This window comes from Nuphar pumila, chromosome 4 (assembly GCF_984573655.1).
Source record: "Nuphar pumila chromosome 4, dmNupPumi1.hap1.1, whole genome shotgun sequence".
In the NCBI taxonomy this organism is placed as follows: domain Eukaryota; kingdom Viridiplantae; phylum Streptophyta; class Magnoliopsida; order Nymphaeales; family Nymphaeaceae; genus Nuphar; species Nuphar pumila.
In genome coordinates, this window is record NC_143252.1 from 36,234,116 (window position 1) to 36,261,514 (window position 27,399).

The following is a 27,399-nucleotide window of genomic DNA, read 5'->3' on the forward strand; positions in this document are numbered from 1 at the left end:
TAGCTCCTCTGAAACATGAAAACCCTAGAAATCAATCCAAACGCCTTGGGACAAGCTTCTCGGAGATCAAAACGCCTCAGACTCTCACTTTCTCCTTCCAATCAAAGGAATTTCACGGCTCGGGCTAAAGAGAGAGGTCCTCGAAATGTGAAACGCCGTAGCAGAGGAGAAGCGAATGACGAGATCTTGGACGCGCTTTAGGGAAACGATGGAATGGAGAAGCAAATTCGAGGAGAAAAACAAAAGGGGAGAGTCCAGGCGCGTGAAGGAGAAGAGCGATGTTGGAAGACGACCAGTTGGGAAGACGACAAATGCGAAGTGCGTTTTATGGACATGGGTTTGGGGGTCCCCAAGGGGCCAAAATTTCATTTTGAGTTCCGAGAGAGCGCGAGCAAACCCTGATCGATCCGATCCGAGTTTTGGGGCACTCCCCCGTGGCAGGTCGAGTTCGGGTAAACGGGTTGACCCGCCCGCTTAACCCGTTTATTAAACGGGTCAACCAGGTTGGCGGGTTGGCATACCCCTAACACGAACCCGACCTATTTAATAAACAGGTTAGGCGGGTCCACCCGTTTATTAAACGGGTTAGTTTAAGCCAAACCCCAACCCGCCTAAGAGGAGTTGGCAGGTCGTGTCAGGTTTTGCCACCCCTAATTCAAATGGAGTAAACCTTGCTCTTTAGCAATGTCAAAGGGACACTTTAACTTGTATTCCTTTGTATACTATTTTTAATAAAAAACAATTTGCACAAAAATCACGTGTCTCGTGTCCTTTTAATAGTGTCCTTGTGACATCGCTACGCCATCTAGTTAGTAAACTTTTTTTTACCTGTCTACACAAAGAGATTAAATAAGTAGTCAATGAAAGTAAATGGTTTGTTCTAGGGTATATGACCCACCAAACGCGAAGGGGCTTCCAGAAGTTACTAGAAGGAAACCAAGTGGGGGTGAAACGGAAATTTTCACATTAATTTAATTTATTGCCAATCAATAATCAAGAACCATCAAGAAAATGTGCCAAGAATCAACAATGTGGGGTTTATTTGAAAAGGACAGTTGCCTAGCGGGCACGAAGCGGGGGCGTTTATTTTAATGTGATAATTGCATATTTATTATTATTACTATTATTATTATTATTATTTGCTATTTTCCTGTGATTGTATTTGTGGGGAGGAACGTTCGAGAAATGGAGATCTCTCGTTGCCGATTTCGCACTCTGCTTGCTAACCCATCGCCTTGTGTGGATGCTTCTTCCCTGGTTTTAGTTTCCAGAGTGTTCGATTATTTAATTCGGAACGTTCATCTTAAAGGCGACGGTTGGATCTGCGGAATTAAGGTGCTGCAGGTTTGCTCTCTAGAGTGGGGGTGTCGAGGGAGTAGAGGCGGAGGAGGAGGCGTTTTGGTGGCGGATCGGCGGAAGAACGGGAGGTCCGGCGGTCGGTGATCGTCGTTCTCTCTCCGGCGAAGTAAGGAACTCTCGTCGCCCAGTAGGACGCCCGGAGAGGGTTTTCGGAGGTTGAGAAACAGTGGAGCTTGTGGCAATTTTGTTGCTCCGGCGGTTCTGGACTCGAGTGAGAAGTGGTGTCGTATCGGAGAGAGAGAGAGAGAGAGAGAGAGAGAGACGAGGTCGCCGGCGGAGGAGGATACGAAGGATCGGTGCTCTTCGCTCTCTCCGGCGAAGGAAGGAGCTCTCCGGAGAGGGTGAGAAACGGTGGGGTTTGTGGCAATTTTGTTGTTCCTGCGGAGCTGGACTAAAGTGAGGAGCGGAGACGATCGGTTTTTGGAGGTTCGTTGTGGAAATGAGTCAGTTTTCTCGGTGAGGGTCGACGTGGTCTGGTGGTGTCTGAAGTGTTTTGAGTTGGAACGGAGGTGGTTTTGGAGGAGGAGTGCTAGCGGGATTTGGAAATCCAGAAGGCTGGGGGCTGACACTAGTAGTGGAGTTGGTAAGTGTTTTCGTTTTCGTTTTGAAAGTTTTGTTTGGGATGTGCATCGTCTGAAACTCGAATGATTTTACCTTTTATTCTTCTTCTGATCGGTAGTTTGGTGATTTCTTTTTCCTCTAGGGTTTCGGCAATTCGTACAATAAGGAGGGAGGTTGGAAAGTAGTTCGATTTCTCTTCTGGGGCTAAATACCACGAAGGCTTTGAAAGTAGTTCGATTTTGTGCTCGTTGAAGTATCCGGATAGGTTTTTAGCTCGCTTTAGGTTTACTTTTTTTTGTTTGTTGGTTTATTTTTTCCTTTCTTCGCGGTGAGAAATTTGAAGTTCCGTACTGTCTGGTTCAGATTACAGTTGAAGAGGAGGTTCTGAAGATGAATAACCGTAAATTGAGCCGAACGCCAAGCTTTGGCATATCGGATGTGGCTTTGCGGTTGGTGATGGCGTACACGGATGATCCGCACGACAGGAGTGCGATCTCTCTCGTCTGTAAGAATTGGTATAATATCGACCGCTTCACAAGGAAGCATGTCACCATTGCTCTGTGTTACTCGACCACGCCGGCTTGCCTCCGGGACCGGTTCCCAAATCTGGAGTCCCTGAGACTGAAGGGGAAGCCTCGAGCGTCGATGTACAGTTTGATACCGGAGAATTGGGGCGGATACGCGGGGCTTTGGATTAGAGAGATCTCGCATTCATTTCACTGCCTGAAGTTTCTCCATTTCAAACGGATGATAGTGATGGATGAGGATATTGAGGTGCTGGTTCGAGGCCGTGGGCATATGCTTCAGGCGCTTAAGCTGGACAAGTGCTCTGGGTTTTCGACGGATGGGCTCTTACAAGTAGCTCGTTCTTGCAGGTGATTCTCAGTTTCTGATGATCAGGGTTTCTTCCTTTTGAGCCTTCTTGTGATTTCTAATTTGACAGTTGTTTCTAGGAAGTAGTTGCCTTTTTGGTGTGTGGAATTGAAAGCACACTCGTTTTTTTTTCTTTGATATGCTTGATTCATGGAATTGATTCTCACTTTCATAGACTCGAATTTAGTTTTAGCAATGAACACATAGCCAATGTTTTGAGATTATTAGAAACAAGCGATTAAATAGGTTAGGTATCATGCTATTTTCAAACTAGCTGAAATTTAAAAATTATCGCGAGATAATATGATGATATTATCATGATATTGTCAGTTTCTTACTTTTTTCTTATTTTCTTCTCTATATTTTGAGCTAATTTTCCTTCTTGTTATATTTTTTTGTATTCATGACATCCAGTTATTTCAAGCTGTTGAAAGATCATTTTAGCTTAGAATCACAATTACGGCTTGGAATCGACACAAGTGGTTTGTGATTCTATGCTCACCTTGTCAAAAGCTTGTTTTTGCTTTTGAATTGAGCTTGACAGGCCAAGCTGCAAGCTTCTCGTGAAGGTTGCATGAGCCAAGCATGAAGACAACCCCATAGTGAAAAAATGCAATATTTTCATTTCTTTTTACACATCTGACCTTCCAGATGTGATATTCATCACTCGCTGGGGGCAAGGGGTAAGCCCACAGAGTTTTGCGCAGGACAATGACCGTAAGTACGACAGGCAGAGCCAGCACAGCTAGGTCTTTGATCCTGGGTGCGATTTCTCTGTGTAAATATAAAAAAAGAGTTTAGTAACTGACCTTTGGATCATGTTTTTCTGACATATATGTCAGATTTTATGAAGACTGAAAAATCAACGGCCTACAATGTACCAAAATTTCAAACCTCAAAATCTTGTTTTTATGTCCAAAAACTATGATTCAAGAGTTGATTTCTACTAATTTGAGCATGCTGAACACATCCATGATGTCAGATTTGGTCGAAACAACCTCCCCCTAGGGGGTTATATATATAATCTTTGATGTGGACATGCATACATCATCAATGAGTTGAAATGATCAATGTCTCATTGCTCATGCTTTTTTGAGTAAATCTATCCCCAATAGGTGGACATGCATCTTTCTGATGTCATGAGGTCTTGGAGTATTCTTCTTTATTAAGTAGCTTGAGATGAAATCTTATGAATACCCTTATGCTGATTGATTATCTTCTGCATTGGCATGTTCTCTCTATGTTCAGGGAATGTTTGTAAATTCCGTAATTCCATTCCCGACTCTGAAATAGCTATTTATGAATTTCCTCAAGTCTAAATTTATGCTTTGTTTGCTTCACATAGTACTGCAAAACACATTTATAAATGCTTCGCAAAGTGCAAGTGCGCTTGTTTTGGAAGTTATGCTTGTATTCTGCTGTTAATTATTTTGAGATGCCTGATGGTGAATGATGAATAACATATTGGCCTTCATTCTGTGCCTTTCAGTTCTCTGAGAATCCTATTCTTGGAGGAGAGTATCATTTCTGATAAAGGTAATGGTTGGCTCCGGGAGCTTGCACTGAACAACTCAGTTTTGGAGGTTTTGAACTTTTACATGACTGAGCTCAGTGTCAGTGTACAAGATCTGGAACTATTGGCTAGGAACTGTCGCTCGTTAGTCTCTTTGAAGGTTTATGATTGTGAGATTTTGGATCTTGGTGAGTTCTTTCGGACTGCCACAACGTTACAAGAGTTTGGGGGTGGTTCTTTTAATAATCAAATAGGGTATGAGAATGTGTCTTTTCCTCCTAAGCTGTCTGTTTTGGGCCTTCGTTTCATGAGTAACAATGAGATGTCTGTTATATTTCCTTGTGCTTCATCACTCAAGAAGTTGGATCTGCAGTTTGCATGTCTTGATATGGAGGACCATTGTCAATTGATTCAACGCTGTCCCAGTTTAGAAGTTCTTGAGGTATGGATTCAGAGAATTTTTAATTTTTCTTCATATTGGTTTTTTCTTTCATTCAGGGATACTTGTTCTCCACTTTTGTAGGTGAGAAATGTGATTGGGGACAGAGGATTAGAAATTGTTGCTCAACATTGTAAAAAATTACGCCGTCTTAGAATCGAGCGTGGGGCTGATGATGAACAAGGAATGGTTTCTCAAAGAGGTATATCTGCAATTGCTCGAGGCTGCCTAGAGCTAGAATATCTGGCTGTGTATGTATCTGACATAAGTAATGGAGCATTAGAATGCATTGGGACATACAGCAAAAATCTGTGTGATTTTCGTCTTGTCTTGCTTGATAAGCAAGAACAAATAACGGATCTCCCACTGGACAATGGTGTTCGAACCTTAATGAGAGGTTGCCAGAAACTTAGGAGATTTGGACTTTACCTACGGCCTGGAGGCTTAACGGATGTTGGTCTTGGATATATTGGAAGGTACAGCACTAATGTCAGGTGGATGCTTTTGGGTTATGTGGGTGAAACAGATTCTGGATTCATGGAATTCTCTAGAGGTTGTCCAAGTCTTGTGAAGCTTGAAATGAGGGGTTGTTTCTTTAGTGAGCATGCATTGGCTCTTGCTGTTAAGCAGTTTGTGTCTTTGAGGTATATCTGGGTTCAGGGCTATAATGCATCAAAATCAGGCAATGATCTTCTGCATATGGTTCGTCCATTCTGGAACATAGAGATTATACCTCCAACTCCAAGGATAGCAATTGATGTGTTTGGAAGGCCTGCAGAAGATGGTGTTGAACAGCCCTCTCAGATTCTGGCTTACTATTCTCTTGCTGGGAGAAGAACAGATTCTTGTGACACAGTTGTGTTGTCTCCATCATTATTTAAATCTCCATAAGTACCACGTCTTATGTTGCTTTAAGGTACATCATCTTTCCTTTGTATGATTCTCCACATGCAGCAATCATGTTGATTGCATAGATGGCCTATGCTTACCTTTTCCTATTGAGCTAATATACATTTGGATGTTATTGAGCTAATATACATTTGGATGTGGAACCACAATCTTAGATGGATTATCTGCCAAGACTTGTTGCTGTAACGGGATTTTTGATGTAATTTTACCTTTAATAGATTCATTGGTACAGGGCAGAAATGAAATTTCCAGATTTGACTGTACTTCTGTGCAAAACAAAATACTGCTTTGATCAATTTGGCTACAATATGATTAAGTTGGCAAATTTTCTATGCTGAAACACACTCAATTTGCTCCATGTCAAACACCCACGACCCACACACACTCAGACACACATAATGTATTAAGTCATTTGGTGGCCTCTAATTATTCAATCGTGGACATCTGCTTTCAAAAAGTAGAATGTGCATCCCATGGTGCCAAGAAATTTTTGATTAAGTGAATGGACAATCTTCTGCTATAGTAAATATGATGGGTACTTGCAAAACATGCTTTACCAGTAGCAGTCTACCTATTTGTGATAATGAGCTGACCAAGATTGGATCCTTCTGCAAGCTTGATCTTGTACACTGACGAATGAGCAACTCTTGAGATACAGTTTTGAAGTTTCAAGTGGCCTGCCCAAAGATTTCATGAGTAATTCCCCATCTTGCACCAAATATTTTTGCTGCCTCTCTCCTAACACTTGTTTGCATAACTTTAGTATAGACTAGGATCTCCATATGCATGAAATTAGCTGCCCCAATAATCAAAATGTGCATAACTTTAGTATAGACTAGGATCTCCATATGCATAAAATTAGCTGCCGCAATAATCAAAATGTCATCAATGAATTGGATATGGGTTAAGGTTGAGACTTGGGAGAGACCCTCACTAACGAATCCTTCTCCATGCTTTACCCTCACTTGCTAGTTAAATAATAATGCGGATAGAGCCATAGACGGCCCCTTTCCATAGGCCTCTTGACATGGAGAACTGCAGCTGATGTCCTAGTGATTGCCGCAGAAATTGAGGTCGGTGATAACATATTCTTTGGCCACTTAGCCCAGTTATTCCCCAGACCCTTATTCCCCATGTTAAAGAAGCCAGCAAGTTTCCCTTATTGAACATGATGTGGCTTCATTTGTTACAATATCTCATTTGTTGAAATCCTTTTTTTTAAGGTGATGCTCTCTGATTTTGTGATGACAAGGAGGGTGTGGAAACTTTGAGCCAGTAAACCGTGGTTTTGGAGATTGTCTTGAACACTATTAAGAGATATAGGCTGAAGTCTAGAAATGTCTTCAGTGCCTAAATTCCAGTCACCAATATGAGTTTTGCAATCTTGGAGAGAGTTCTTTCGAGTAAATTTAGATGTGATTTTACTTTGGAAAATATCAGGATAACCTTGGGGCAATATTTAAAAGAGAAATAGTAATGCATTTGAAAAATTAAACATTTAAAGAATTTCCAGAAGTAAATTTCTCAGAAATATACTAAAAATGTTATGATAATATCATAAAGTTGACTTCACATTTTAATTTTTTGGAATTTTTTTGATATTTTTTCTCTTTTTTCTTTTCTAATAATATTTTAAAAGGTGCTATTTTCAAAATCTTGCTGATATTGGTGTGTATGCTATATGCTTATTTATTTATGGATAAGGATTAGGGTTGACCTGCTCACGTTCTTTGGTACTGTCCATTCTTCAGATCATCGTGATACCGATGCCTATTTTATTATGAGTTTGTGATTATGAACATTATGCTCAACTGTTTTCTAGATTGACCTTCTAACCTCCTTTTCCGTGAAAGGTGGCACCAGTGATTCTTTTCGCGACTTCTATTTTATGAATCTTACAAGTGCCTTCTGGAGACACGTTAAACCTATTCCAAAATATTGGGCTACTTCTATTTGTATCCCATCCTCTTCCACCACTCTGTGTTCTATAATTAAATGAGAAATATAATTAAGTCCATATTTGTTGGGAGCAATTTGAACCTTCTGTAAGCAGTGAGGTGGATAAACACACACAGCATTGTCATCTGGTAAAGCTCAATAGTTGTCATTTTGCTTAAATACCTTTAGCTGTGTTTCTTTTGCCTATTTAAACTTCAAGAGATATCTAAATTAAATTCTTCTGAAGTTTATACTGATGTTTAAGTGAAAATTGGGGTCAAATGTTGCAGCAGAACATTATATGTCCATGGTAATTTATTGCCTGTTTGTGCTGGGTTTGTGGTCACTCTTCTTAACATGGAGAATGGTTTCAAATGATCTGGCATTGATCTGATTTTGGATTCTGAAGGTAATTGATGGCTTCCCCCCACCGGGCCCACCCCTTTTCCTCTTCTTGTTTACTCTATTTTCCTTCTCTAATCCTTGTTGGTGCATTTTGCTGTTTGGTCTGGAGCTAATTCACAATCAAATAATCAATATACCTGTTGATTTTTCCTCTTTCCTAATTCTTGTTGCTTTATTTGTTTGATGCATACTTCTCCATGACAAATTGAGGATCCATCTGCATGAAATGCTAGTTTGATTTTTTATATCAGCTGCCTCTTATTCTATCTAATATTTTGTTAAAATCTTAAACTAATATTTTTATTGTTATTGTTGTTTTACCAGTATCATTAGTATCTAAACTGGAATTTGCTAAATGAATATTATCACTGTGTTTCTCTTGGAATTTTTTTTGATACTGTTCTACCATACATTTCTTTGATTTAATAATTATTTTGCCATATTAAGTATCTTTTTTATCATAGCTGATTCAATGCTGGTTCCAGACTATTGAATAATGCCCTTGTTAAAATTGTTGTAGACTTTGTGTGTGTATATATATATATATATATATATATATATATATATATATATATATATATATATATATTGATGCAGCGAGGGAACCGAGACCGACCTTCACGTAATGGGTACCGACGTTGATGCGCTTTGGTGCAGTGAAGGAGTCGACGCTGGTACGCTAATGGGGCTGTCGTTGTTGCCGAGCTCCAATGCACGAACAATCGTGCAACAACAATTACTCAAAAGAAATGCAACGCAGGGAATCAAATCAATCGATCAGATCAAAAGTTTATTAAGAACTCGATAAGGGCTACAATGAATAACGAAAAAGGAAAAGGAACAAATAAAATCAATAAACGATTGGCTGAAATGAAAGGAATGACAAGCTGGAGAAACAAAAAGGCTGATGCTGAAAAACTGAAGAAAAAAACTCCGAAGTCCAATATCCTTTGCCGCACGCAACCCTAGAAGAGGGTATTTGAGGAGTGTAACTGGACCCGGATCTCGGGTCCGGCCCTAGACCTGAGTCGGCTTCTCTGTACTGCTGGATCTGGGATGCTCGGGTCTTTGCTCGTCTGTAGTAGGTACGCATGGGTACCTCATCCCTGCGTCTCGGTACCGTGATCTGGATCGCATCTGCTACTTGGGTCCGATCCTCGATCCCATTGTATAGGTCCGGTCTCCTACCTCGATCCTACGGTATGGATCTGGGTCTATCCTGCTCTGCATCATTCTCTCTTGGTTGGGAAGAAGTCGGCTCTGACGACTTGTTGTCTCCACAGTAAGCATATAGATCAGACACATTGAAGATAGGCGAAATGTGCCAATCTTCGGGCAGTTCAAGGAGGTAAGCATTCGGGCCCAATCGCCGAAGAATCTTACAAGGGCCATACGTCTTAGGACTCAACTTGCCATAAGTACCCACTGGAAAATGCTCGGGACACAAGTAAACTCATACTAACTGATCAACTTGAAACTGGACATCGCGATGACCTTGGTTTACGAAAGCTTTGTAGGCTTCATAGCTTTCAACAAGTTTGGCTTGGACCTGTCTGTGGATATCACACATGTACTTAACGACATCAAATGCGTTTGGGGCTGAGTTTGGGAGGCTGGACACAGGTGCTAGGTCTACTACATGGGTGGGTGACCGACCATAAACCACTTGAAAAGGAGACTTGTCCGTGGACCGGTTGATGAAGTTGTTATATGCGAACTCGACTTGAGGCAATACTAGGTCCCATGTTTTGACATTCTCTCTCACTAGACTTCTCAACAAGTTCCCTAAGGTGCGGTTCACAACTTCGGTTTGGCCATCTGTTTGTGGGTGGTACGCACTACTGAATTGAAGCTTGGTTTTCAATAAGGCCCATAACGATTTTAAAAAATGGCCCATAAAGCGTGTGTCACGATCTGAGGTGATCGTGTGGGGCAATCCATGAAAGCGGGCCACGTCTTTGAAGTTGTACGAGGCTACTAATGAGGCGTCGATGGTTCGCTTACACGAAACAAAGATAGCCATCTTGGAAAATCAGTCAACCACAACTAGGATGGAATCAAAACGACGAGACATTCTGGGAAGACCCACAATAAAATCCATGGAAACATGTTCCTAGGGCCGCTCAGGGATGGGCAAAAGGGTATACAAACCACTATTCTGACGTTGACCCTTGGACACTTGACACACCCGATAACTTTGGACAAACTTGACAACATCTTTGTACATTTTGGGCCAAAAGTAGCGTTCATCTAACAGAGCGAACGTCTTATCATATCCAAAATGCCCAACTAGTCCCCCTTCATGTAACTCAGAAATCAACTGGAGTCTAAGATAGAATGCTGACACACATAACTTATTACCTCGAAAGAGATAACCGTTATGTATACTGAAATATGGGTCAGCTGTGCTATCAGAGAAGAGGCACCCTTCCCAGACTTGCTGGAAATCAGGGTCCGTCGGGTACAACTCCTTACATTTCTCAAATCCAATGACCTGCACTAACATAGTCATCAAAAGGCTATTCTTCATACTAAGTGTGTCAGCCAGCCACCTTCTTCAAAGTATCAGATTGATGGCGAATCGTGAATGTATACTCTTGCAAGAAACTGACCCACTTGACATGATGATCAGTCAACTTATTTTGACTATTTAAATACTTCAATGCCTCATGATTCGTGTACAAGACGAACTCTTTATAAATAAGATAATGCCTCCAATAACGAAGGGCTTGTACCACGACATAAAACTCAATATCGTAAGTGGAGTATTGGCACCTAGCTTGAGTCAACTTTTCACTAAAGAAAGCAATGGGTCTACTGTTCTGACTTAAGATCGCACCAATTCTCACTTTAGAGGCATCACACTCAACCTCAAAGACTGTGCTAAAATCAGGATGGGCTAAGACAAGAGCACTAGTCATTTTCTCTTTGATGAGCGTAAAGGCCTTTCCCGCAGTAGGCGTCCAATGAAAACTAGTACCCTTTAGGCACTCTGTGATGAGGGCCATGAGGGTGCTGAAGTTTTTCACAAAACGTCGGTAAAAAGTGGCTAACTCGTGGAAACTATGGATCTCTCCTATAGTCTTTGGGATAGGTCAGTCTACGATCACACGAACTTTCATGGGATCTGCCTTAACTCCATCAGACGACATAATAAAACCTAAGAACACGACACTTGATGTCATAAACTCACACTTTTTGGCATTGACATACAAATTTTCCCTCCTTAAAATCTCTAAGACCTGACGCAGGTGCCTCAAATGATCAAACAAAGACGAGCTATAAATCAAAATATTATCAAAGTACACAACGACAAACTTCCCTATACAAGGACACAACACTTGGGTCATCATATTCATGAAAGTACTCGGGGCATTTGATAACTCAAATGACATGACTAACCACTCATACAATCCATCACGTGTCTTGAATGCCGTCTTCCACTCACCCCCCTTCCGAATACGGATTTTGTGGTACCCACTTTTTAAATCAATTTTGGAGAAAATAGAGGCACCAGCCAACATGTCAAACATATCGTCCAAACGAGGGATGGGAAAGCGGTATTTGACAGTGATGCGATTGATCGCTCGACTATCTACACACATGCACATGGACCCATCTTTCTTGGGGGTGAGCAGGGCGGGTACTGCGCATGGGCTAACACTCTCGCGGATAAATCCCTTTTGCAGTAGCTCTTGGACCTGCCTCAACAACTCGGCATTGTCGGATGAGTTTATGCAATACGCGAGAAGGTTAGGGAGACTCGACTTTGGAACAAAATCAATTGTGTGCTGAACCACCCTCATCGAAGGTAGGTCATCTGGGAGGTCATCTGGCATAATGTCGTGAAACTCCTCAACAAGGGGGGTGATGTCCGTGGGAACGGGTAACGATGTATTCATCGACGACTTAGCCACCAAGGCATAACAATAACCATCCTCCCAACAATGGCTCAAGAAAGATCGGTAAGATAGGCCCGCAAGCCTGGAAACTCGCTCAGGCTTATCCACAGTGGGAAAACCGGTCTCCTTGATAGGGAGGACTATTTTATGACCCTTAAAGATAAATGAGTACGTGTTCCTACGACCATCATGAATGGTCTTGCGATCAAACTGCCAGGGACGTCCCAAAAGAATGTGACACTCGCTCATAGGGGCTATATCACACCACACCTCATCGCGGTAATGCTCTCTCATGGAAAATCGAACTAGACAACGCTGGGTGATAGGGACCTCGTTTCCCTTCTTGAACCATGCCATCTTATAAGGTTGAGACAACTTTTCCGTTTTCAGGTTCATGGTAGACACAACACTCTTAGACACAATATTCTCGCACGCCCCAGTGTCAATAATAACATCACATGCATGACCCTCACAGTTGCATCTGGTTCTAAAAATGTTGTTCCACAACCATTTTGCTGGGGTCGACTCTCGAGGTGTGGTCAAAACATAACGGATGGACAATAAGTTTCCGACGTTGCCTCTTTTTCAAATTTTCCTCCACATTCATGGCATAACTGCTTGCCTGATCTAATGACTCGACTGTGATACAACTGCAATCATCAGAAATAGCAGGACGAAGACCAGAAATATACCTCATGACCTGTTGGGGGGCGGTCTCCTCGATCTTCACTCGCAGGGATAGATGATGAAACTCAACAGTGTATTCCACCACAGTACGGGTGCCTTGACGCAGGGTCAGGTACTTCTTGTAGGCTCTCTCAGCGTGATCCGACAACACGAACTTGGACTGCATCAACCTCTGCATCTCCTCCCATGTCTGTATACGCTCTAGTCCCTGCCGCTTCCTCGACCTCTGCAGCTCAACCCACCATGTCTGTGCTAGGCCCCTCAACCGTGTGGACGCTAGAGAAACACGATAGTGCTCAGCTACAGTGTGGTAGTCGAAGAAAAACTGAACGACATAGGCCCAATCAAAGAACTGCTCTGCATCGAATCGTCCTGCAAACTTCGGAAGGTCTAGCTTCACCCCGTAGGTGGAGGGGTGCTCTGGCGCTCTCTGTTGACGAGTCTCCACCATTCCTACATGGTACTAGTTCCAGAAAGCGTCATCGTTCAACACTACTTTATCACCATCTTCACGGTACTGCCCGCCTGGATACTAGTGCTGACGAACTCCCACAACGTGTGGTCGATGCTCAGGTCGCGCCGATCCCTGCTGGAGCTGCATGGCGGTGGTTGGAAACTGCCTCGGTCTGGCTTGCCCGTGGGTGGGAGCCGCCTGTGGCCGACGTTGTGGCACCGATATGACAGGAGGTCCGAATAAAGATGGACGGGTTGGTAGAGTCTCGGGCTCTAGGTGGGTAGGAACAAGATAATATAGGTTTGGATTATGGGTTGAGTTTGGGTGGAGGTAGTGATTCATGTATAGTTTGGGGTTCTGGATCGGGGGCAGGTTAAAAGGTTGGGTCTAGTGTGGGTATTGGGTTTGGTTGGTGTAGTATTGGGATGATTCACCCGATTGGATCTGGACCGGGTCATGTCCTAAACTATTCGTGGGACCCAGAATAGGGTAGGTAGGATCAGGGATCGAGTTGTAGTGCAAGAAGGCCTAGTTTGAACTCGATCCTTGATCCATAACAGGATGAGTTTGGTTTTGACCCGACTCAAATCCAAACTGGAGCTCCGTCCAGGTCCGATACGGGTTTAGGTCGGCATTGGATCCATTTTGGGGCTAAAAAACAATGGGTTGGGCCTGATTCGGGGCGAACTGCGAACAAAACCCAACTGGGTAGGTCAGGTATGGGGCTCCGGGGCTTGGACCTGCTCTCGGGGACCCAAAAGGTGGTCCACGGGCCCTGGGTCTGGGCCCTACTAGAATCGACTCCTGACTGGACTGTCGGACCTAGTTCGATCCACAGGGAATCGCCCCCCTTTGCTCGCTGGTGGGCTGCGATCGAGCTTCCACGCACGAGCATTGGGAGGGACGATAGGTCAGCCCCGGTCCGGGTTGACGAAGGTGCGCTTGTAGCTTGGCCCCGTGTCACATTCGAACCCTGCAGGCCATGCCTAGCCTGCAGCCCCTGTGTTGGAGGCTGATGCCAGGCTTGCGCACTCAGGCCGACGTAAGGAGGCCCTACAACGACCCCCGAGTTCGGCTTGAAAGTGCTGCTGATCTGGTTATTCGCTGCTATCGAGACAGAGTTCAGAAGTGATACTGTCGGCTGGAATATCGTGCGACCAACATCTCTGCGCAAGTCCTCCTTGGTGCGTTCTGGTTGCACGACAGATTGACGTCTCAGTTGGGTTGGGTCGAACGCTGCAGCTTCGATGAGGACGACAACATCGTCGCCCACTCCCGTATCCATTTGCTGTGTAGACGCCGTGTGCGACTCCGTCGGCGACTCGATGGCTGCGATCCAATTTTCGACTCCATCTAGTCGTTTTGACATGCTGGCCACGTTTCTGCTGACACGCAACATGTTTTCTTGCATTTTTGTCATCATTTCCATCATCCGCAACATCGGATCTTCATTGTTGGCTTCCTCCTGCTCTTTTCCACTTACCGGATCGCTCTTCGCATCTTAAACCATGTCGCTGACGAAGGAGGAAACATTGGGCTCTGATACCACTTTGATGCAGCGAGGGAATCGAGACCGACCTTCACGTAATGGGTACCAGCGTTGACGCGCTTTGGTTGCAGTGAAGGAGTCAATGCTGGTATGCTAATGGGGTTGTCGATGTCGTCGAGCTCCAATGCACGAACAATGGTGCGACGACAATTACTCAAAAGAAATGCAACACAGGGAATTAAATCAATCAATCAGATCAAAAGTTTATTAAGAACTCGATAAGGGCTACAATGAATAACGAAAAAGGAAAAGGAACAAATAAAATCAATAAACGATTGGCTGGAATGAAAGGAATAACAAGCTGGAGAAACAAAAAGGCTGCTGCTGAAAAACTGAAGAAAAAAACTTAGAAGTCCAATATCCTCTGGTGCACACAACCTTAGAAGAGGGTATTTAAGGAGTGTAACTGGACCCGGATCTTGGGTTCGGCCCTGGACCCGAGTCGGCTTCTCTGTACTGCTGGATTTGGGACGCCCGGGTCTTTGCTCGTCTGGAGTAGGTACGTAGGGGTACCTCATCCCCGCGTCTCGGTACCGTGATCTGGATCAAATCTGCTACTTGGGTCCAATCCTCGATCCCATCGTGTAGGTCCGATCCCCTGCCTCGATCCTACGGTATGGATCTGGGTCGATCTTGCTCTGCATCATATATATATATATATAGGTTTTATTTGTATCTTTCTTTTTTCTGTTTTTCTTTTCTTTTTGTATTTTTCCTTTTTCATTTTTTATTTTTGAGCTTTGACCAAGGCTAACCGGCCGTTGGACTTGCTCCAACGGCTGGCCAGCTCCTTCTCATTATGTATAAATAGGGGATGACTCCCCTTGTATATTATTGCTTTTTAGCAAAGCGTTCTCTCCCAATAATACATCTTTTTTATGCCTTTGTGCACTTGTGACTATTTGTGAGTGTTATTTTGTGCCTTTGTGCACATATTTTCCATTTGTGAACATAGTGGGTTAATCATGTCGTCTTTGGACTTTATTTTTTTAAAGATATTTTCACATGGTATCAGAGCTTGGTCTTTAGAAGCAAGCGCGTGTGCTGAAGTCATTGTGGTTGTTGCGTCGAGAAGCATGTCCGTTCTATTTTTTTTGCTTTGGTGCAAAGATTCACTTGTCTCTCTATAGCTCTTTCATGGCGGAAAAAGATTCACATTTCTCTCTTGGATTCAAGCTCAACGATTCCAACTATAATGTTTGGGCCAGAAATATGGAAGCACAAGGAAAAGGGCTTTGGGGTTACATCAAAGGTACGATTCCGGAACCAAGCCTAAAATTATCATAGTTGAAAAAGGGAAAATAAAACTTCTTGAAGAAGACGAAAGAGTGAAAGCTTATGAAGAATACAATAAGAAACATGAAGAATGAGAAATGAAAAATTATAAAATTCTTTCTTGGATTTTCTATACGGTTAAGACAGACTAGAATTAATGCCAATATTTTAAAATTCAAGAAGGCATCTCAAGTTTGGGAAGATCTTGAGAGGATGTATACCTCGAAAGATTTGTCTCACAAATACTATCTTTAAAAAAGAGATTTAACTCTTCAACAAGGAGAGATGACTATTAGAGGATATTGTTAAATTGTAATTCATAAGAAAATGTATTTTATATATATATATAAAGTAAGGGTATTTTAGTTATTTCTACATTTTACGCATATTCATATTTTTTAATATGATTGTAATTCTTCCTTTTTAGTTTTTCTTATTTTTGTATTTTCTTTCATTTCTTTTTTTGTTCTTTTTATATAATGTTAACAACAGTCAGTGTTGTATACTCTTTAAAAAGATAGACCTTGGGCTGATTTCCAACGTCTCTAGTAAGAGTCGTTGGGTTGGGACTCTTTAAGTGTGCTTATAAATAAGGGTTATGTGAGCCCATTGAAGGTGGGTATTACAGTAAGGAGTTGTCTCCTTAAGCTTATAAACATTGTGCATTTATTGCACTTCTTTTGTGGTGTAAAGCTTATAAACACTGTGCATTTATTGTACTTTTTCTTTGGTGTAAAGCTTATAAATACTGTGCATTTATTTTCTTGAGTACTTGAAGTATCAAGTTATTTGCAAACTTGATTGTTTGCAAGGATTCTTCACATGGTATCAGAGTAAGGTTGGAGAAAGAAAGATAGTGTGGATTCTCACTTTTTTGGGTGCCTCAAAAAGCGTGCCTTTGATTTTTTGGTGATTGAAGTGGATCATCTTGTTCATCCAATATTTTAGACGACTTTTCTATCAAGAAATGTCTAAAAATTCTATGGTACGTATTCTTTTTCATCATCTTTTCTCTCTAATGGGTGAAAAAGACTTTCATTTTTCTCTCGGTTTCAAACTCGATGGGTCCAATTATCACGTTTGGGCCGAAAACATGGAGGCTCGTATTAAAGAAAAATGTCTTTGGGGCTATGTCCAAGGCAGGATTCTCGAGCCGGAGTCAAAGATAACCTTGATGGAGAAATGAGAAATAAAAATCCTTGAAGGCGAAGAAAGAGCCAAGGCTCTTGAAGACTACGCCAAAAAACATGAAGAATGGGAGATGAGGATATTTAAAATCCTCTCATGGATTTTCTCATCCGTAGAAACAAGAATTAATACCAATATTATCAAGTTTAAGAAGGCTTCTCAAGCGTGGGAGTACCTTGAGAAGACCTTTAGGGACTTGTTCCATAAATATTACCTCCAAAAGAGGGCGCTAACTCTTCATCAAGGAGAGATGACTATAAAAGAATATTTTGCTGAACTCTCTTCTATTTGAGATGAGCTTGCTATGCTCGAACCCAAGTGGAGTGAAGAAGTCATAGAGCTTCGTCATAAACAATTGGAATTAATTTTTTGAATGGGCTTAGGCCTGAATTCGAACAAATCCGGTCTTCTTTTTTTATCCGCCTTCACTTTCCCCTCTCTTGAAGATGTAATTACTAAACTGAGTGGGGAAGTGTCTCGCATGGGTATAAGCAAGAATAACCCAAGTGTTCTAGCTACACCTTTCAATAATGAAGAAAATGAAGAAGTTAATGCCGTCTCAAGACCGGAGAGCAACTTAAGGACCTACAAGCCTCCTCACTTCAAGAATCAAAACTCAAGTGGTCAAGGAGGGAAGAAGGATTGTAGCAAGCTTTTTATGCCATTTTTGTAAGGAACCAGAGCATATCGAGTCTATTTGCCCAAAGTGGAAAAAGTTACTTGCCATGGCTACTACATCCCAACCTCAAAAGGAAGAGTGCTCGTCATTTTCAAATGGAGATCTCTTATTGCAACAAATCGTGGATGCACTTCAGCCTCTTCTAAAAGGGGCTATTTTCGGCGCCGCCATGTCAACCTCTTCTCCCGATAAGACCTCTTGGCTTTTAGATTCGGGTGCTTTTTTTCACATGACCCCAAGTTTTAGTTCTTTTTTCGAAAACTCAAAATCCTCTCCATCTTTTGTTTCAACTGCGGATGGAACATCTCTTGAAGTAAAAGGAATAGGAAATTTTGAAAAACAAGGGTTTTTTATTCTAAAAAATAGATTTATACCCGAATTAAACTTAAATTTGCTTTTCTTTTCTCAACTCTCGGATCATGAGTGTGATATAAAGTTTTCATCTAACAAATGTTGGATACAGGATCGCCGGTCTGGGAGATTGATTGGGGAAGGCTCTAGGAAGGACGATCTATACTATGTCGATCTATTCAAATTCTAAAGAACCCATTTTGTAATGTTGTCCAACAAAAGGATATTAATGTGTGGCACAAGAGACTTGGACATCCAAATATTGCAAAAATTTGTCATTTACCTTTTGTTAAAAGTCTATATAAAAGTGATTTCACTTGTAACGACTGTATTCTTGAGAAAATGAAAAAATTGCCTTTTTGTCAAAGATTTATGTTTACAACAAGATCTTTTGAAATTATCTATTCGGATGTATGTGGACCGGCACTCGTCCTATCAAAAAGAGGATTTGCATATTATGTCATTTTTGTTGACGACTACATGAGATATTGTTGGATTTATTTTCTTAAACACAAATATGAAGTTTTCTCGATTTTTAAAACCTATCATATGATGATTAAAAATCAATTTAATGAGAATCTAAAAACTTTTAGAACTGACTCTGGTGGAGAATACCTTTCAAGTGAATTCAAAAATTATCTTGAAAGTCATGGTATTCTTCACCAAAGATCTTGTTCGAAAACCCCTCAATAAAATTGATTAGCTGAAAGGAAGCATAAACATAAAATAGAGACAACTCGAACATTACTTGTTTCTCAAAACATCCCAAAAGGTTTTTGGGCTGAAGGGGCTTTAGCATCTGTCTATCTAATAAATCGGCTACCTTCTAAAAACTTGAACAATATCTCGCCTTTTGAAAAATTGTATACCAAAGAACTCGACTATAGTCAGTTGAGAATTTTCGATTGTAAATGCTTCGTTCTTACTGACAAGAACGACAAGCTTTCACCAAAAGCCATTGCCTGCCCTTTTTTTGGATATTCTGAAACCCAAAAAGGGTTTCGTTGTTATGATATTAAGCATGACAAGCTATATGTTTCTAGAAATGTGAGTTTTCTTGGAAATGTTAATGGTTTTGAAAGGAGTGAACCCTTTGAAGAAAACATGGATTACTCTTTTTTATTTGAAATGTTAGCACATAATGATGATAGTGATGATGATTTCATTCATAATGACGTCAATGATAAAGAAGATGGTTCTTCCCATCCACCTATCTCCTAACATAGAAATGAATGAGCATTGAGAGATTCTATAACATATACCCACAGAGATAAAAACAGTTTAGGAGTGCAATTGAAAAATTCAGTGAACCTAGTGGGTCCAATTCAACAAATGATGAAAACCTACGAAGAACTGAGAGAAGTAGAAAGATGCCTTTTAGGTTTATTTTATATGATTCGTTTACTCTTAAACATAGAGCCTGCCTTAGCGTCATTCATTCTTATATAGAACCCAAAAACTTCGAAGAAGCCAAAAAGAATGATGAATGGTTGAAAGCAATGAAATGTAAGCTTTCAACTCTCAATAGGGCAAAAACTTGGGAGTTTCAAGATCTTTCTAAGGGTAAGAAAGCAATAGAGTGTAGATGGGTATTTAAAGTAAAAACTAAGAGCGATGGATCTCTTGAGAGATATAAGGTTCGATTAGTTGTAAAGAGATATAGTCAAGAATACGGGATTGACTATGAATAAACTTTTACCCCTGTGGCCTGAATGGTCACTGTCCGATGTCTCATTACCGTTGCCTCAATCAACAAATGTAACATCTATCAAATGGTTGTTAAAAATGCCTTCCTAAATGATGATCTGAATGAAGAGGTATATATGGATGCTCCACTAGGAATGGAGACTCTCAAAGGAAAAGTGTTTCGCCTTCAAAAAATACTTTATGGTTTAAAACAATCCGCCAAGGCTTGGTATGATAGATTTAACTTCGTAATGTTAGAAAATGATTTTTTTTCCTGTTTCACTGACACTGCCTTATTTGTTAGAAAAACCAATGCAGGGATTGTCATTCTGCTCTTATATGTGGATGATATGCTTATAACCGAAAGTGATTCTAAAGGGGTTAAAAGCAAAAAATCAATTTTGAAGGATGTGTTTGAAATGTCTGATTTGAGATTTCTAACTTATTTTTTGGGTATTGAAGTAACATACTTTCATAGAGGGTATTTTTTATCTCAAACTAAGCTTGTCTCTGAGATTATTGACAGGTCAGGTATTACTGATGATAAGGTTTGTGAAACTCCTGCTATAGTAGGAGCCAAAATGGATTGATGATGGTATTCCTCTCTCCAATCCCACCCCCTACAGGCAGCTTATGAGATCTTTGATGTATCTGAGTACTACTAGACCAGATATCTCTCATGCAGTTCATACTGCAAGTCAGTTCCAACATGCACCAACATCAGTTCACATGAGTGTCATCTTGCGGATTGTGAGATACATAAGAGGCACATTAAACAAGGAAATATTTTTATCTTCTTCTGAATTAAAATTAATTGTTGATACCGACTCTGACTGGGAGGTGACCAAAATAACCGTCACTCCACCACTGGTTTTTATGTGTTTTTAAGAGACTCACTGATTTCATAGAGATATAAGAAGCAAAAAAAAATGTCTCTATCCTCAACAGAAGCTGAATATCGTGCCATGACGACTACTACTATGAAAATTGTATGGATTCATCAGCTATTAGAAGACATGGGGATCTCAATAGAAGGGCCTACCAAGCTATGCTGTGATAACAAGAGTGCAATATACATTGCCAAAAATCATACTTTTCATGAGTGAACTAAACACATTGAGATAGACTGTCACTATGTTCGAGAAGCGTATCTGAAAGAAGTTATAGATCTTCCATATGTAACTTCAGAATATCAGTTGGCAGATTTCTTCACCCAAGCTTTATGTGCTCCGCGGTTCAATTTTCTCCTTGGCAAACTTTCGGTCATCTTGCCCTAAGTTTGAGGGGGGGGGTGTTAAATTGTAATTCATAAGACAATATATATATATATATATATATATATATAAAGTAGGGGTATTTTAGTCATTTCTACATTTTATGCATATTCATGTTTTTTAATATGATTGTAATTCCTCTTTTTTATTTTTTCTTATTTTTGTATTTTTCCATTTCTTTTTTTGTTCTTTTTATATAATGTTTCTGTACACAGTCATTGGCTGACTGTGTACAATGTACAATCGTCATCCACTGACTGTTGTAGATTGTTTAAAAAGATAGACGTTGGGCTGATTCCTAACGTCTCTAATAAGAGCCGTTGGGAATAGCCCAACGTCTCTTTAAGTGTGCTTATAAATAAGGACTATGTGAGTCCATTGAAGGTGGGTATTACAGTAAGGAGTTGTCTCCTTACGCTTATAAACACTGTGCATTTATTGTACTTCTTTTGTGGTGTAAAACTTATAAACACTGTGCATTTATTTTCTTGAGTATTTGAAGTTGAAAACTTGATTGTTTGCAAGGATTCTTTATAGATATTTTGTTGTATTGTCATCTATTTGGGATGAACTTGCCCTCGAACCAAAGTGGAGTGAAGAAGCTATTGAGTTACGACACAAACAATTAGAAGATCGTTTTTTCAACTTCTTGAATGAACTTAGACCCAAATTTGAGCAAATATGATTCTCTCTTTTATCTTCTTTCACTTCTCTACCTCTAGAAGATGTTCTTACTAAGCTAAGTGGAGAAAAAAATTGAATAGGAATGAGTAAATCCAATCAAAGTGGTTTAGCTATGCCTTCAACCAATGATGAGAGTGAATGAGCCTATGTTGTTTTTAGATCGGGAAATAATTTGAGGACTTACAAGCTTCCTCAACAAATTTCAAAATCAAAATCAAGGTGTAAGAGAAGAAGGTGGCCAAAGTGGAAGATGAAACCAATGAAGGGAATATGGAAAAATTATTTGTTATTTTTGTAAAGAACTGGGACATATTAAGCCGGTTTGTCCAAAGTGGAAGAAGAAGGTGGTCATATCAACCACATTTCAACTACACAAGGAGGAGAATCTATCTACTTTCAACAATTGAGCATTGTTGTTGAGTCAAGTTACAAAGGCCCTTCATTCCCTCTTCAAATGATCAATTTTCGGTGTTGCCCTATGAACTTTTCCTCCCGGTAAGACTCTTTGGCTTTTAGATTCGAGTGCCTCTTTCCATATGACTCAAAATATTTTTTTCCTCTTTTCGAATACATAAAAAATATATCACTTTCTTTTGTTTCAATTGCAGACGACACTTCTCTTGAAATCAAAGGAATTATAAATTTTGAATTTTTTTTTCTCAAAATTAGATTTCTACCAAAACTAAATTTAAATTTGCTTTCGGTCTCTCAACTCTTGGACCATGGGTGTGATGTCAAGTTCTCATCAAATAAATGTTAGGTACAGGATCATCGGTCCGAGAAGTTGATTGGGGAAGGATCTAGGAAAGGAGATTTATACTACGTGAAGTTTCTACAAGTTTCAAAGCATTATTTTTGTAATCTTGCTCAACATAAAGATATAAATGTTTAGCATAAAGCTTTCTTATTTACATTTTGTTAAAGATCTTTGTAAAAGTGACTTCACTTGTAATGATTGTATTCTTGGGAAAATGAGAAGTTTACCTTTTGGACAAAGGTCTATGTTCACAACCAAATGATATGAACTAATGCATTCAGATGTATGGGGCCAGGATATATAGGGACTGACACCCGTTATATCTAAAGAAAGATTTGCATATTATATCATTTTTATTGATGATTACTCTAGATATTGTTGGATATACTTCCTTAAGTATAAACATGAGGTTTTTGCATCTTTTAAGACCTATCATATATTGATTAAAAATTAATTTAATGATAATTAAAAATTCTTAGAACCGACTCCAGAGGTGAATATCTTTCAAATGAATTTAAAAACTATCTTGAAATTAATGGAATTGTTCATTAAAAATCTTATCTCAAAACACCTCATCAAATTGGTTTAGCCAAAAGAAAACATAGACATAATTGAAACCACTAGAACTTTGCTTATTTCTTAAAATATTCCTAAAAGATTTTGGGCCGATGCGGCTCTTGCATCCGTTTATCTTATAAATCATCTTTCTTCAAAAAATATAAATAAGATCTCATATTTTGAAATTTTATATAAAAAGGAACCCGACTACAATAGATTGAGAGTTTTTGGATGCAAATGTTTTGTTCTTATTGACAAAAATGATAAACTTTCATCAAAAGCTATCTCTTGTGCATTCCTTGGATATTTTGAAACACAAAAAGGATTTAGATGCTATGATATTAAAAATGATAAATTGTATGTTTTTAGAAACGTAACCTTTTTGAAAAATGTTAGTGGTTTTAAAGAATGTGAACCTCATAGAGATGATGTGGATTTACTCATTTTTATTTGAATTGTTATGTAGAAATGATGATGTTTTTTAGTGATGATGAAATACTATATAAAAATGATAATGCTCTTAGTGATGATGAAAATATAGAAAAGAATAACAACTCTCATTATCAATCTTCTGAACAACCTACCAAAGTGGGAACATCTATTGACCCTATTACCTATGCACATAGAGATAGGGATATTTTTAGGAGTGTGATTGAGAAATATGGTCAAACTGATGAGCCTACCTCCACGAATAACCCAAATTCTCGTAGGTCCGAAAGAACTAGAAGAATTCCTACTAGATTTATATCCTATGAATTCTTTTCAACCAAACATAGAGCTTGCCTTAGTGCCATTCTTTCATATGTGGAAACTAAAAACTATGAAGAAGCAAAAAAAAATGTAGAGTGGCAGAAAGCCATGAATAATGAACTTAAAGCTCTTAGAAAGGCTAAAACTTGAGAATTTCAAGATCTACCTAGTGGAAAGAAGACAATAGGATGTAGGTGGATTTTTAAGGTCAAAACCAAGAGTGATGGATCCTTTGAAAGGTATAAAACTTGTCTAGTTGCCAAGGGGTATAGTAAAAAATATGAAATAGACTATGATGAAACTTTTGCTCCTGTTGTATGTATGGTCACTGTTGGGTGTCTTATTAGTATTGCTTCTATTAAAAAATGTAACATATATCAAATGGACATTAAAAATGCCTTCCTAAATGGTGACCTAAATAAAGAAGTTTATATGGATATTCCTAAAGGTAAAGTTCTTTGTCTGCAAAATATTCTTTATGTTTTGAAATAAGCTCTCAAGGCTTGATATTATCAGTTTAATAGTTTAATGATAGAAAATGATTTTACTTCATGTTATACTAACACTGCCTTGTTTGTTAAGAAATCTAATGTAGGAATCGTGATTTTATTATTATATGTTGATGACATGTTAATTACGAGTGACGATGAGCGTATCAAGTCTAATGTAGGAATCGTGATTTTATTATTATATGTTGATGACATGTTAATTACAAGTGACAATGCTAAAGGGATTAAGCGTATCAAGTCTATTTTAAAAGAAAATTTTAAAATGTCAGACTTAGGATTTTTGACATATTTTTTTAGGTATAAAGATTGCCTACTCTCACCGAGGTTATTTCTTATTTCAAACTAACTTGCATCTGAGATTATTGACAGATCAAGAATTATAGACGATGAAATTTGTCTTAATCAATAAAGTAGATAAACAAAACATACACAATATATATATATATACACACACTGAACCGACTAGGTAGCTGGCCTAGGCGCGCCTTTGACAACATAGAGTCAAACTTTTTTCTGTTAGGGCCTTTTAGTTCTGATGTTCATTTTGAGATGTCTGAGAGTTTTTTTTTTCTTTTTTTGGTTTTGATGTTTATTTTGAGTCTCGTGTCCACTGACATTGCATAGTTCATGCACGTCTGACTTGAGTGTCACATGGGTGCTTGCCTCAAGCTGTACCTTGGGCCTACGATTGCTTCAAGGACTAAAACCATATAACATTGATCTGACCGATTTTCAAGCCTGAGTTACCTTGTGATTATTGCTTTATTTAAAGTGAAGCTAAAACTCTATTACCAATGCTGCAACTTTACTACTTCAAACAGTAGAAACACTAAGGTTTTTATTGTGCTGTGGAACTTTCTGTTCTGATCAAATTTCTCATATTATATCTTGTCTTTCAGGTTTGGAGTATGACAGATCAATTTCGCTTGAAGACTGGTGCTGCGGTCCCTATATATGTAAAAGTTGGGGTTTCCTTCCCTCTCTGTCTGCTTTTGTTAATCAAAATGTAGATCTGGAGCCAACAGAAGAACATTATGCTTCACCCGAAATCGCCAAACTTATTTGGTGTCCATTTTCTTCACTACTTACATAGATATGGTACTTTCTAAGGCTCCAAGTGATCTACAGCAGTTGGAGGTTTTAACAATTTGTTGTGTTTGTATGCTTTCCGTCACCTATCACACGACATCCAAGTTGGGAGGGATGCATTCTGTGGTATTGGATCGACTATCAAGCCAAACTTTCATCGCATGTTGGATGTTTATAGCTTCCGCAAATCAACATGGGGATTTTTTCCTGATATACTTGTATGGCTTCCAATGTGATCCTGCAGGGGTTTCAGTTGTTTCTCGGCTGAGGATGTGAGCTTGATGCTCAGTCCTTTGTGTACTAGTAGGCATGTAAGTAAGTTGGTGAAGCACCAAGATTGATGGTAATGAAGTCTGTGTTTAGTGTGCTGGAGGTCATTGAGCTCAGAAGGTATGTGGTCAAGAGAGCTAGTGTTGCAGCTCTCCGATGTGTTGCATTGTCAGTCATGTCTAGGTAGGTTATACCACTAGTAGTTTCTGTTCCGATGAATTTGTGACTTGGATGCTTTTGTTCCCTTGCGACTTTGCGCTTAGAGTCTGATGTAAGTTGTCCGGTTCAAGTGAATCAATACCTCGAAGGGGCAGCCCGTATACTTGAACTGTAATGGCTTGCAGGCAAAAATGTGCATGAAGTAAATGCGTTAAACTTTCTTATGTTTACCCTCGTGAGTGCAATTTCTTTTCTTCTATTCTCTCTTGTTTTTTTGCACTCTGATTACAAGCTTTCGCGATTGGCAAACGAGCTGACAAGTAGGCTTGTGGCGGTGAGGAGGGATCATTGCGCCACGCTGGCTCATTGAAGGAAATAGGCCTGTGACAAGTGGTATTAGAGCTCGTTCTTGTGCTGGGAAAGGGATTCCATAGTTGGTATCGATAGACACATCGACAGGTTGCGATTTGTGAGCAAGACATTATGGCGCCTTATCAAAACTTGCGCAACACTAAAAGCAAGACAATTGTCGAAGCTGAGGATATGGGTTCACCTCGGGGCTAAGAAGAGTTGACTGCAACTGTTAAAAAGTTGGTGGAAGATGTAACTTCGCATGAGAAAGCGATTTTACGTGCATGTGAATCATTCAGTGGACTGAATGATATGGTGGCGAGCTTGTAAGAGCAGGTAAACTTACTAATGGGGCAGGTCACTTCGTTGACGACTAGAGTGATTGACTTGCAGACTGAAGTAGGAGAGCTTTAGTTGATCGTACGTTGCAGCGGACATTGATCTTAAATGACGAAAACAATGAGAGGCCATCAAGGATTGATGTGTCAAGACCCACAAAATTTAATGGTTCTCGTGATAGCAAGGCTATTGAGAACTTCTTGTTCTAAGTAGAAGACTACTTTGATATCTAGAATGTGATCATTGAGGATCTGAGGATTAAGGCCGCAACAACCTTATTTGATGGAGATGCTATCGCTTGGTGGAGGCGAAAGCGCAATGACATGGAAAGGGGTCAATGCGTGACAGACACCTTTGATAACTTCAAAATAGAGTTGCACAACTATTTTATGTCAAGAAACGCACAGAGGCAGGCGTACCAGATGGTTCGTGAGCTCAAACACCCTTACTTGATGGAGATGCTATCGCTTGGTGGAGGCAAAAACACAGCGACATGGAGATAGGTCAATGCGTGATAAACACCTTTAACGACTTCAAAATAGAGTTGCGCAACTATTTTATGCCAAGAAATGCGTAGAGGCACGCGTACCAGATGGTTCGTGAGCTCAAACACTTTGGTTCGTTGCAAGATTATGTCAGAACGTTTCATAAGTTTATGCTGAAGATACCTAACATGACAAAAGATGGCAAACTCAACTGGTTCATTGTGAGACTTCAACTATGGCACAGTCTAAAGTGGAAAGAAGCAACCCTCGTATTTTTGACGATGCATATATGACGGTCGAACGCTTAGTTGACACTCAGAGCAAGCCTTTCACTCCTTCAACAAAAGTCAGGAAGAAGCCTGACCATAGAGGCAAGAAGGATGAGCGGCACGATGATAAATGTGAA

General features: G+C 40.0%; 1 protein-coding gene across 5 annotated transcripts; it reads left to right on the forward strand.

Annotated features, from left to right (window-relative positions):
• Positions 1-1,162: 1,162 nt before the first annotated feature.
• Positions 1,163-26,045, forward strand: LOC149839992 (coronatine-insensitive protein homolog 1a-like). Of its 5 annotated transcripts, none has more exons than XM_090002962.1 (6): positions 1,163-1,942; positions 2,063-2,185; positions 2,284-2,795; positions 4,283-4,748; positions 4,830-5,661; positions 25,200-26,045. In XM_090002962.1, exons 3-5 carry the CDS (start codon positions 2,311-2,313, stop codon positions 5,634-5,636), a joined length of 1,758 nt encoding a protein of 585 aa, XP_089859088.1. In that variant the 5' UTR covers positions 1,163-1,942; positions 2,063-2,185; positions 2,284-2,310; the 3' UTR covers positions 5,637-5,661; positions 25,200-26,045. The 5 variants fall into 5 exon arrangements, with proteins under 5 accessions (XP_089859088.1, XP_089859089.1, XP_089859085.1 ...); XM_090002959.1 differs by having other exon boundaries at positions 1,197-1,942; positions 2,063-2,203; XM_090002961.1 differs by having other exon boundaries at positions 1,197-1,942; positions 2,063-2,148.
• The last annotated feature ends 1,354 nt before the right edge of the window (positions 26,046-27,399 follow it).